At 27.7% G+C, this 13978-nt stretch overlaps 1 protein-coding gene across 15 annotated transcripts in view; it reads right to left on the bottom strand.

Annotated features, from left to right (window-relative positions):
- Nucleotides 1–13978, bottom strand: part of Mp (Multiplexin) — a 100338-nt gene that overhangs the window by 44086 nt on the left and 42274 nt on the right. For all 15 annotated transcript variants that reach the window (XM_035095183.1, XM_035095219.1, XM_035095199.1 and 12 more), the window contains exons 4-5: nt 10849–11114; nt 10502–10777 (exon numbers count right to left, since the gene is read on the bottom strand). In XM_035095183.1, the coding sequence (XP_034951074.1) occupies nt 10502–10777; nt 10849–11114 (542 nt within the window). The remainder of the gene's footprint in view (nt 1–10501; nt 10778–10848; nt 11115–13978) is intronic.

Here is a 13978-nt window from a genome sequence, read left to right as displayed (position 1 = left end):
ATCCTAAAAATTAGCCTTATACAATTTAATAAAAATCTTACTTATATTTTATTTATAAATTGGAATTTTTTATAACAAATTAAAATTGTTATTAGTCATATAAAGTCATTAACAACAATATTAAGCAAATTTTTAACAATTCTTATCATGTAATAAGTGAAGTTAATTTTCAATCGCCTTTGACTTTATTCATTTCATAGTTATTATTTATTATACAAAAAATAACTGAACCGAATTTGTTTAAACTCCCTTCAGACCTTTTTCATTGTATTATCTTTTAAATAAAATTTGCCTGAAGTCGATATTTCTAGTGGTTCTCGAAATATGGGAAACAAAAAAAATCGGACATACGTACGTACATACATGCGAACGGACAGTAGTACGTACGTACATAAATTTATTTTTAAACCTCCTCATATGCTTTTAAGCATCTTAAAACGTAAATATATGACAAAATTACAATAATTTCCTAATGGAAAGTTAAAAAGGAAAATGAATACTGATTTTTCTACTCTCATTTTCAACATAATAAACAAAATAGCTATATATGTAATTTTCGTCTTGATTAAAATCATTTATATTTTATTGAAGTTAATAGTAAATAAATATCAACGTTTTGAAAATTGAATAATTTATTGAATTGTAGCTATAAATGTTTTGTAAATTAAATGAAAAATTATTAACTTTGTTTCATGTTTCAAACATTAATTAATAAATATTATCGACAAAATATAATTAAATATGAATAGAGGATGAAACGATTCAATGTAATTTTTTTTAAATCGTACGAATATTTAACCATATATTGAAACAGAATTTGACATGCAGAGGCGTGATTTTTATATACAAATGTTGAAACCTGATGTAGATTAACGCCTCTTTCTCTTTTCCATTTCTCTTTCCCTGATGGACTAACACACTAGGACTCGAAACGATTCTTTTTCCCGTTCTATTTATCTATTTTTTGCGCTGTTGAATTAGTTTGCTGCTGATCGTTTGGCGTGATACGTGAAATGTTACGGAAAAAAATAGCACAACAGTGAACGAGGAGCAAATGCGGTCGCAAGTGGGAAAAGTTGAATGTTGGATACAGGACTGAGGAATAAAAAATGGGACATCTACCGACTTTTACATCTGCGCCCAGGAGAGATGATCGATTCTCATCGATTATTATGCTATACCACAAATATATCTATAATATGGTTCACAATATTTTCTAAAAATTCTTCTAAAAATAATTTGAAATATTGTCGTTTATATCAATCACTCTAATAAATCTACAGAGAAATTTTTTTTAAAATATCTTTCATCGAAATTTAAATAGAATATCGAATATTTCATTATTAAAAAGTTCCATTACGATTTTTTTTTTATTTAATAACTGTTGTAAAAGTATTATTTTTTTGTCACAAAATAAAATATAAATTCGACTTCTCACATTTAAAAATATTTTATTCACTCAGAGTCTCGTTATTTAAAGATGAAAGAATTAAATAGAATTATGTATAAATAAAAAAATAATTAATTACAATAATTTGTTTATGTACTCCAAGTTTGAAATTGTAATTTCAATGAATTGAAGTTTCGTTAGTATGCATAAAAATGTTCATTATCTTTTATCTTTTTAATGATGAAAGCACTCGGCCTTCTGTATTACGATATCATTATCTTTTAAAAAGCTCTAACTTTGATAAAAAAAACCATTAACAGAATACATCAATAGGATATATAGATAGAAAAATATATCACAACGAAAGTTATAAAAATATTAACATGAGAATAATTATACTTTTCTGAATGTTAATTAAAATAAATTTAGTAAATCAATACCAGAAAAAATATAGTAGATGACATTAATAACTATTAATCAAAAGCATCATTATAGAAGCATCAACTTTTCTTGATCATCCTTTTGTTTGAAATCATTTTTTAGAGGCATTGTTATTCAACATATATTTCATTCCATTATTCACTCAGGTGATGTAGAATCAACCCTAACTTCAAAATAGCACAGACATCTTCTAGTACATGAAACAAACTATTTGTTGAAGCATACAACAAATGTACTCAAAACTTGAAATATATTGACCTTTTGATCATACAGTTCAGTACACTTAACTTATCAAGTGACTGGATATGTTCACGTGGTATGTGAAAAGTACATATTAAAAGGTGTATATAAGAAAGTTGGGTCCAGTTGGAAACCTCTGTATATGTACTTTGCCTTTTCTTCTACCTAGTGGAACACTTTAGTACGACAGCACTCCAGTTATTTGCTTCAACAAATAAATGTATTTTTCCACGACATGTTGGTAAAACCACGAAAACTTTACTTAGTTCAATAAACAAAGTCACGTATGGGTGAAATGTCACATGAAATATACAAAGTATTGAGAGGTCAGAATAAAGATAAATGTAACATTGATTGATGCAAAATGACAGCAACTTTAATGATGATTAGTTTGATTCAAGTAACCAAATGTCCAAAACAGCATTATGTAACTGTGTGCTTATACTAAAGTATTTTCACTATGACAACGCTTGTTGCACCGTATTGGAACTGGGTGTTTTGGAATGGAAGGAATATCGCCTCAAAGCTCGCTAGCTCAACCACAGTTAGAAAATGGGGTCTAGAGTGGCAAAACTCGTATAGCTTGTTGAACGTGCTGAAAATCCTGATTTTGCTTTTATCCACTTCCTATATAGCTTGTTAGAGTTTCCTTGATACTTTGCCCATATGTTTACTAAATATTCTTTTAATATTCTAAAACTTTTTAAAATTATATCATAGATGACTATGATATCTCCAATGAAAGAACTTCTTTTCTGATGAAATTTGTTTATTTTTGCTACAAAATGGTACTAATGTTGCCTTTTTTTATTAAAGCTACACTTCCAATATTCTAAATAAATAAAATCTTTAGTTCTAGCAAGAATAGATAAGTAAATCAAGCATACAGTTCAGCTTTTGAGTAATTTTCTTAGTCACTCTTGACTTATCCTAGTTTTCCTGCTCTACCACAATCTTTTTTGTATTAATTATATATTAGGTAACTACAACAGGTTCCAACGTAATTAAGAAAATCTTTCAACATCTTAGTAAGAACGAAGGATGAACAATGTTGGACTGAGAATGAATAGATTGTTCTGATATTGGACAAGGATTGAGCCAATCTTTACTGAACTATATTTGATCCAACCTGTACTGCCGCTTCAACATATTTCTGCTATGGTTGATCTGTTTACAGAATATCTAACTTTAAAAATCATAACTATTGTTGACACAGACTGTGAAGCTGTCATGTTAACAGTTTATTTTCCCTCAGTATAGTAGACTATTAAAAGTCAAAGACATTCCTATAAAAATGATGTTGTCAATGGCAGCTATTCTTTCTGAGATACTTGGTCAAATACCAAAGTTATCGTTTTTCTTTTTTACTGTTCAGTACTTTTAAACTTTCCTCTATCTATTGATGATACGACTTTGGAAATACTACGTGCAAATACCTGCAGAAAAAATATGTTTAAAATTGCGTTAACTACACTTTTGAGTTTCGAGTAAGTTAAGAATAGCAGCAGTTTGAAATTCACTTGTAGAGATGTATGGTTTTTTTTTTGTAAGGTCACGTCACATAAATTTTCTATTCAGCATAAGGTATCTTCAATTTATCTAAGATATATATAAAAGTACATCACCAGATTTGTATATATTGATTCTTCTTTGAGAAGAAAGAAAATCAAAGGAAATTATTTAAAAAGGTCTAAATTTAAATATAGACACAATTCAAGCATGTTACATTTACCGGAATATTTTTTTTAATGAAAAAAGAATCATAATGGACATAAAAATGACTGAATGAAATTTTCTTTGCAATTTTGAACCGGTACATGAAACATTTCACTTCCTCTCTATAGTTGTTAACTTTTTTTTCGTCACAGTCATGTAACATCACTGGAGAAAAAAATAAAATTTCCACGATGTGGGTTTTAAAAAAATTTTTAATCCATTAATATAGCATTAATAGATTCACTTTCGGTGTATCAATGCTTTGAAAGCCACTCGGAAAATCGACTGGTTGGTGCAAACACAAGCACTCAATGCTTTAATAAACAAAGAGAACTTACGAATAAAGACATGACTGTTATCGATAAAAGTAAAAGTTATTTGATAAAAATGAGAGTTATTCAAGTGAAACTTATTTAAAAAACATCATATAAAAGCTTCAAAAAAGCAACAGTTAACTATTTTGTTTCGGAAATCCTATCATATTCCTCAGTCTATTATTTTTATTAAAAAGAACTATTGTTGGGATAAAATTTTCAATTTTCCTATTTTTATCTGCATGGCATAGGAATGAACTTGAACGATATATCGACGCAAACACCCGGCTGGTATATAAAAATCGATTGGTGGTTCGCACGCTATACTCTGAAATTGAGATACACTAGTGTGTAAAAACGATTTATTTTCAAAATAAACTGATTTTGATCTTTTTTCTTTCTCTGGTGGAATCATCATGATTTATTTAAAACTTTTCTTTATTACTTGAATGTCACGCTTGTCAAATTTCACAACTAAACTACCAATTGATTTATCACAATTCAAATTATACCAGAAACGAATTACGGAATTTACGAATCTATTAAGATAGACTTTCGTAGATTACGAAGATTTATTTGATCAACTCGCTTGGATAATGTGATTTTTCATACGAAAACAATTGGCTTTATTTTGCACATCAATCTTCTACCATTTGCTATTTTTTTTTTTATTTTCTATTTTCTTTTTTTTTTTTTTAATATCCCTGTAGTTATTTGATATTATTCTCTTTTGAACTTATTTCAATTTTTTGATACACAAACAGAATTTTTTAAAGTATTTAAGTGGAAATTTTTAAAAATGGTGTGTTTTGAAACGAAGTTATTGATAACAGTCAAAAGCTTGTGGTTAAAAAAAATAATATAGATAAATTTTGTTTGATTCAATTAAAATATTAATGTTTTCATGTTATTAATTCTTCATTGTTATTTAAAAATAGAATTTAATTATTTTGATTTAAATGTCAATAAAAATATTTTGAAAAGAATGTTCGGTTTATTTTGCAATTGAAGTAATTCAAAGTTTCTGACAACATTTTTTAAAGCGTTATCGAAATTCGAGGACATTCTAGTTGATTTCAATGCTATCTAAACTTATTTTGAGTCTCTTGATTTTGATAGCCTCTGCACTAAATCTTCAAATGCTCTTTATCTGAGCTCGAATTGCTACTTTTTCACTTCTATAGCTCTGAGTAAATGCTTCTTTTCGCTTTAAAGTCTTTGAATGTTATTTTTTAAAATTGTAGAAATGTATCTGTAAAAATTATTATTGATATCTTTGTGTATGAAGGATTTATTTTTCAAAAAATATCTTGAGTTTATGTTTTAGTAATATGCAATAATAATTTCAACATTAACAGGATTATATAACAAGCTGGTTTATTTAAAAATATTGACTCATTCTAAAATTAATATTTTCTTTTGCAGTTTTTTCATTCAAAGAACTGTGTTCATAATTTTTTTTTACTCCATCTATTTTTGTCATTGAAAATAATCTTTTTTAAAAAGTTGTTAGGAAAAATCTTATTTGTGATATTTCTCATTTAAAAATGTATGTTTTGTGAAATAGAATTTTTAAAAAAGTTAAAAATAATAAATAATCTAACAAAATCGTTCAATTTGCAAATTTATATTTTAAATATACGATGTAATTTTTTTTCGTTACCTACACTCCGTTAAAGTGAAGAGCTTATACTTTTTGGAGCTGGCAATAAGTCTGTAGTTAGAATGGAAAAAAATTAGTGGCAGATACAAAGTGCTGTAATTGAAACGAAAGAAAACGGTTACAGGACTAGAAAAAATATGTAAGGGTGAAAGATTATACTGTATATATTTTTTACCTAAAAGAAACTTTTGCTCTTCATTATACAGCATGTAAACATATTACGTAGTTGTATTGAAAACATAATTATATGTTGGTTTACTTATTTCAGTAAAATTCTTAACACGAATATAAAAAGATTTTGTAGAAAAGAAAATCCTGAATAAATCCGTGACATCCGTTCGTTGTTGGTATTTTTATCGCAGCAAATTTTCGTGGTTGCATCTTAGGCGATAAATTTAACTGAGGGCGGTGGCACGTCCATTTAGACTGTGCAAATCCTGTTTTTTGGAAAGTTAAACGTTCCTAAATTTTAAGCAACCGTATAAACAGACAGTATAGATATATTGCACTAAATGGTGTCCGTTATATAAAAGAATTTCACAGTCATTTATCAGGATGTTTTTACATCAAGTTTTTTTTTTTACTATTGTATATCTTCATCACTTAGTTATTTACTCTATTGCCTTGTGAGGGCATCAAGAGCAAGTGAACAATAGAGAACAAAGAAAAATTCTCGAAAAATACTTCGAGTCCAGAAGGGCCAGAAGAAAGTAAAGGATAGTTCGTATCACGGGTGAGATGTAAAGGAACAAGAGGAAGAAAACAAAAAGAGAAACGACGGAGACAAATGAAAGGTAACCGTGACGCCAGACTCCCACGCGATAATAACTTCTTTGCTACTCTTACTAACATGTGTATCCTATATGTGTGAGGAGAAAAATTTATTTCACTCAAACATTCAACACATTCCCAACTTTTGCAAATTTTATAGAACTTATTAGTTTACATAACACTGTTTTCTTATAATTTTTACATCTTTTTATTCCATTTTTACTAGGAGATTCATTTTTAAATAAGAAATTAATGTTATTTAAGCTTCAAAAGCTATATTTTTTATGCTAAATTATTCTTAAAAATTATGAGCTGTATGAAAATAGATAATTAATTTTTAATGTTAAATTCTATTCTTGATACTACGTCATGAGATAAAATGGTAATAATAGGACAAGATTTGGTGAGTAAAAAAATAATGATGGATTTGGAAGATATGTGACATGTTTGATTTTAAAAAATCAATATCCAACACTAAAACAGTGATTTTTTCCATAAAACATAGATGGTTTAATCAGAAGACTTAAAATACATCCAACATTTATGGAAAAAAATTCCAACAGTTATTCTCTGACATATTGAAAAATGCATTCTTATCAAACTCTCTCTCTCTCTCTCTCTCTCTGTCATGATGGTGATAGACATGTTGGGAAATGTATGAGTTCTAAATTTTTTTTTTTTATTCCAGAAGAACAAAATGATTGTTTCGTGGATTTTAATGATGCAAGTACTCTTCATGATGCTAGATCACTAGATACTGATACCTAATTGATACATTAGTGATAATAAATACTCTAGCAAAAGTTAAATTTCCTAAATCAAAATGATATTTCAAAAAACAGAAAAAAAAGGAAAACGAGAAACTGAAAAAGTTTTTATGTTTATTACGAAAGGTAATGATCCTCAAATAAAACTCTAACACCAAAACGAATAACGATACCGAACAGTATGGTATGCTTTGTATTTTGAGAATAACCCAGAAAATAGTGGGAAGAATGAAACTAAGGGTAGAAAATGGGTAGATATTCTCATGATACTTTCCGCACGTTTTCTTAATAACTTTCAACGGGGTAAAAGATTCTGCAGCGGGTCGTCGTCTTTCGCATATACGTTCTTACATTTATTGTCCAATAAACCATAGACCGACACTGCTTTTACTGGAATCCACTGACAGTAATAGCTTGAAAATGTCGAGAAGAAAAAGAACAAGTTAGATGAAAAAACATCGAAAAATTTTTACTGTATGAACATGGCTTTCTAATTAACCTGCCAAGTTTAATTTATGAGCATCTCCGGTTGATCAAGAACTGTTTTGAATAAATAAATACTAAAAGCCCAAAATACTGTTCCTACATCAACTCATTCACGCTTTTTTATGATGAAGGATAGTAGAGTTGATTAATTCTTTAAAGCAATCAAAAATAAAAGAAGAGTTTATAAAGAATTGAATGCGATTTTTAAATTGAGAATAAGATTTCATGATTTTTTATTCTTCCAGTCACCAAACTATTACATATTTAACTGTGATTGACATGAAAAACTACCGAATTTTATTTGTAATCGATAATCAATTCAGAAGCTTACTTGCAAAAACCCTGACCTTAAATTATTAATGATAAGTTTCCTGTTAGAATACTTCGAAAGATTCTCATGTAACAATAATGATAAACTGTTGATATTTATTAGAAGAAATGATGATCTATTGATATAATATTGCAGATAAATTAAAAACAAGTCAGAGATGAAGAACAAATGAGCCAATCTAAAGCAAAAGTTACTCAACGATAAAGATATAATTTTAAAACTCAATATTTTAATTAAAATCTTTCAAATTATAACTGTTAAAAAATTCATTCTTTTACAGAAGACTCAGTTGAATTTATGTATTCAAATAGCTATTCAGTAAATCGACATTATTGTAATGAGATCGTTATTTTTCGTGAGTCATTGAACCAATTAGAGGGTGGAATTGACATACTCGAGGAAGCTTGAGTACTATGCACGAGGGCTGAAAATTTTGTGGTATAATAAAAGGCAAGTAGAAATATATGACTTCTTTCAGTTCTATTTCCCTCTTATATTTTTTTTATAGCGTTAATACTCTTCATTACATAAACAATGCTGCGTTTTTTTATAAACATCTTATTCATCCATCATAAATGATAAGTGCTTTAATATTCTTTCTAACTTATCAAGAATAAATTATCCATTTAAAGAAGAATTTTTTTTCAATGATACAAATATTTCAATGGTCTATTATTTTTATTCTGAAGCTTCTTATAATGAATTAAAAAGTATCAGAAACTTATAGTCAAAGAAGTTGGAATACTTTTCAAAAAGTAGTATAAAAATATATTTGAACTGTTAGTAAAAAAGCTCGAAAATGACGAATAATATGTACACTTTGCAAAGATGAGCAGGAAAAGAATACAAAGTATTTAGTCTGTACAAACGATAAGGTTTTCTTTTCAAAACGACATCAAAAACTAAAACTGTGATTGTGATGGCTTTATTTAAAACTTGCTATTCTGCGAAATACAATCCTTTGCATTTTTCTTTCACAAAAAAATGCATGTACGTCTATATACCAAATTTTATACTATCGTCTGCAAGCACGTTTTATTCAATTCTTTCTATTGTTTTAAATCGAATTTTACATGAGATATTATCTATAAATTCTCACAAATTCAGATTTTCAAGTTTATAGTTAGCAATTAATGGCCAACATTATTCAACGTAGTTTTGTACACATGTGGGAATGCTTTTTTCTCCAATCATAAAGATTTTTTGATTTTTTTTTTGTATAGCAAAATGCCCGCAAAAATATCACATTGAAATTGATATCGAAAAGCTCCTTTTATTAGAGAAAGTGTTGGTCATATATCGTGTTAATCTCCAGTATCCTGGTTGTTATTTGTTTCAGAAAAGCTTCAATATGTTTTGAATTTAAAAAAAGATATGATGCTTTCTTTATAGTTTGATTTTTTACTTTTTAATTTAATGATAATAATGAAGCATAAACTAATTATTTGATTTAATCGATATTAATCAACTAAATTGCTTCAGTTAATTATATTTTCCACCAGCTTGCTAAAACTACTAAAATTATGGCATTGATGATAAAGTGTTGACTGTATCTCAGTCAACTTCATTACATAAACATGACACTATTTTAGGGTTTTTGATGTAGATATAATAGAATGATCGTTAATTAACATCTTTTTTGTCTTTGAATTTTTTATAAGCGAATATTAAACATAAAACTCAAGGCAACTTGTTGAAGAAAATTCAATAGAAATGTCACTCTAACATCAAAAAGAGGAAATGTATCGATGATTTATTATTAAAATTTTAGGAATATTCAATAACTTAAATAGTTAATGTAAAACAAAAAATTTATGAGTCAAATTCACAGTTAACTGACTGTAGGATTGATCATGTATTTTGAAAATAGGATGTGGAGTTGAAGGTATTGACATGATGGTATCTCCAACAAGCATACTTTTTCCAATGTGATATAACTATATTCATCACCACGAATTTGCAGAATGATGGGAATATAGGTGGAAACCTAAACCAAAATCGCCACGCGAGATGTGAACTGTGAGAAATATCCACGTCAATATATTCTGGAATGGTTTTCACTTTACAGACTGCTCAGATACATGGCAAAATCTAACCAATAATGAACACTCATGTAGTCGGTAATATTTGCTTAATTATTTCCGCATGTTTATGACACATGAGTGTACATATTACTTCATATTGATTCTAAGGTCATATACATATTAGTTTCCAAATCAAAGTTTATCAATTTGTGATATTATCTCGCATACAGAACTAGATGAGATAAAATAACTAATAATATTCTCTGACATAATATTTGTTGTTCTTTCTACTTGGCAAAAAATAACAAGTGAGACTCATTTATAATAAAAATAATAATCATAGAATTCTGTTACTTACATCATATCTCTCCTGAATGTGAGGTCCTGCTTGAGCTATATAAAGTGTGCTAGCTGTATCAAACACAAGTTCTTGAGGAATCCTCGTAACCTTCTGTCTGGCCATCTCATGACAGTTCAAATAAAGAGCAACATCTGTAGTTGATACTCGAATCACTATTTTGGACCATTTTTTTATTAGTTTAGGAACGCTGAATTTAGCAACTTCCTCTGAATGTGAATGCTCATCTGAATTGGTATAAACCAATGAAACATTTTGATTTGATGCTGGGCCTTCCTATAATAATAAAAAGAGACATGAATGTGAAATGAATATGAAATGGGTAGACAGAAAATGTTTCAACTTACTGATATACGTAAACCTAATTGAACAACAGTGTCGAATGGGTTGAGTACTGCAAACAGATAAGCATTCCTCAGAGATGTTGGTTTGAAGGTTGCAACAATCGTAAATTCAGCAGGTAATTTTTCTGGTAAGCACAATCTATAAGGCTGTTTAACCTCTGAACCAGGACGGAAACCAAAGGCAAAAAATCCATCTAGGCCATCATCAATATATTGATTCTTGTCCTCTGTGGTTACTACTGCAGCTTGCAACAAATCATACACTGCATCTGGAATTATAAAAATAGCATTTATAAATAAATACATTCAGATTAACATATTAATAACATTCTATGTTAAAATTAAAAAAAATTGATCAATTATTTCTATGTTTATTTATATAAATTATACTATTCATGCTAATATAGATAGTAATTTCATTGAGCCTAGAGATAAAACATCAGAACTTTACCAACAATCAGGTTTAATTTTATATATTATCACATTAAAGTCTCTAGATAGAAAATGTATACATTTAATCAATGCCTCTTTACCAGGCATTACTACAAATGTGATTCCAATATTTACGCTTCTCTATGTAAACAGCAGCATGGAGCAAGATAAAACTTTCAAACAAGCATAACAGAATTATATCAGTTCATTTTGTTTGAATTTTCTTATATTTTTTATTATGACAATATAAAAAAATAACATTATCATTCTTTTGATATTATGTTTAAAACCAGCTTGAATTTATTGAATATAACAACTCTAAAAATAATTATTAATTGAAATAATGTAAATGCTTTGTAATGGCATTAAAATTAGTTGGCTGCATTAAAGGTCAGTGTGATACATAGTACAAAGTATCAAGTTTGAATCTTGAATGGTCGTAGTACCCAGTTCATGACGAGAAAGTTAATGGCCAAAAAAGTTAATAAAACCAGAAAGAATCCAAAAAAAGGAAGGAATAAATAATGGTAAAAAATGTAACAAAAGATAAATCTTAAATTAGTAACGATAAACCATTTCGCTTCAAAGAATTCTCTGACTCTCATTTTGTTACATATTTTTCATTTAATAAAATATTTTAATTTGTTGTCCCAGTTTTTATTTGTCGAAAGAAGTAGATATCCTAGAGTAATTTATCATCATAGCCACCAAGGTTGCTTTCTTCAGCAATTAATAATTGCACTTAATAAAATGATGATTTACAATAAAAATAAGGATAATATCCTTGAGTAATATTTCGTTATAGGTTTGACCTAAGTTGTTGATGTATAATTTTCAACGATTTATGTAGCATTCGATAGAATGTGGATTTTGTAACGTTAAAGGTGATAGTGTTGATAATAGATATTTATAGCGAAAGAACGAAGTACTGCAACAAATCGTATTAAAACTCGACTGATGTTGCAAGCCGGAAAAATACCGTGTCCACTTTCCGTTTTCGAATATGTACTGTCCTCGATTCTCCCTTTTCTCTGTGTGCTTTCCGAACTTCCAAAATATATTGGATGATGTATCATCGAAATCCTCCAAATGTACTTCAACGTCATGCGATGCATTTCCGCTAACAGTGATAAAACTTATCAACATAGTCAATTTTCATTTATTCTATCAATTTTATACAAATAAAAGCTCTTTACTCACCACTTTGATGCCTGTTAAAAATATTAGTCATTTTTTTTTAATCAACTTTTTTTATTTTTTCATGTTTATTTGACTATTGATTGTGTTAATAAATGTATTGGTGAGATTATATTTGAAAGGAATCATTTTAACGTATATTTATTAATTGGAAAATTCTAGATGAAAAGATGACTATTACCTGTTGGGTGGATATTTTTAATTTTTTTAAAAGATTTACTTAATTACTCAGTCATCAAAGTATCAACAAATCCATATATACTGAAAAAAAGTTTAGTTAATTGAATCTTTTTTATTAAATATTTCTTTCAAATCTTCAATTTATTTTGAAATACAGAAAATATTAATTTAATTTTTTTTAGATTCCACTGAAAAAATATTATTTTTATGTTCAATTTTTTGCTTCTAAAGATGGAATAAAATTTGTAAATTCTTTTTGTAGCCTGCTGATTCGGGTCAAAAAATTAAAAGAAATAATTTATTAATTAGAACACATTACAAATCTTTGCGGTGAAAATTTTATTATGCACCAAAATTGTAATATTTATAATTCATTTTTTTCACGATGAACAATTTTGGTTCATTATACACTTTTGTATCAGAAAGAATTGTAATGTACTCTTATTAAAAATAATCTCATATTATTTGTCGACCTGGAGTGACAGAATACAGTGAGTACAAGTAACATTTACAATTTCTTTCTCTTTATGTACTTTAAACACTTGAAATGAATAAAATATTTTCACAATATTCTGACATTTTAGAATCAACTATATTTTTACTCAGTCCTAAAAAGTCTTCCCTTGATACAGAATCAATAATACATTTCTCTGATTTAATGTCTAATTTTTCTTACTCACTATAGTTTATTTTTTCTTCAATGTCATGAAATTTAAAGGAAAAAAAACCATGGGGGAAAAAAATCTCTAAAACTTATTTTTTAATTATATCAAATAAAATTTATTTTGTAAGCTCTGCTTGCTCATGTTTTCAACTTATTCTTTTTAATGTACATAAAACTTTCGAGTGTAGGTTTCCTGAAGACTCCAGGCATCCTGTTATTTACTTTAAAACTTTATTGTTGGAGAAGATTCTAGGCGTTTGAGATGCATTAAACACTAGTATAAAGCTCTTAATTGATTGTGAGAATTTTCAAGGTTTAGAGGATTATGCGGGTTTTTCATTGTTTAATATAAATATATACATACATGTATTTAATTATGTATTATTGTATAAATAAAATATCACTTTGAATCAATCGATTTAATTCATAATTAATTGTTATAATCCATATTACTTAAATGAATAAAACTAATAATTTGGATCTAATATATACTAAATTTGCAATGAATTCGATATCAATATATTATATATATTATTAAGCTCTAAATTATGCAACATATAATCAGTAAAACATATTGAACTAGAAATTGAATTAAAGAACCTATTTATTTAATTATTCTTCCAAAAACAATACAGATTATTGAAACAAATAGATTTGAAA

The sequence above is a fragment of the Chelonus insularis genome, unplaced genomic scaffold, assembly GCF_013357705.1.
Source record: "Chelonus insularis isolate UGA/USDA-ARS -01 unplaced genomic scaffold, ASM1335770v1 contig_116_pilon, whole genome shotgun sequence".
NCBI classification, from domain to species: domain Eukaryota; kingdom Metazoa; phylum Arthropoda; class Insecta; order Hymenoptera; family Braconidae; genus Chelonus; species Chelonus insularis.
Note: the sequence above shows the minus strand (reverse complement) of the source record. Positions and strands in the feature narration are given on the sequence as shown.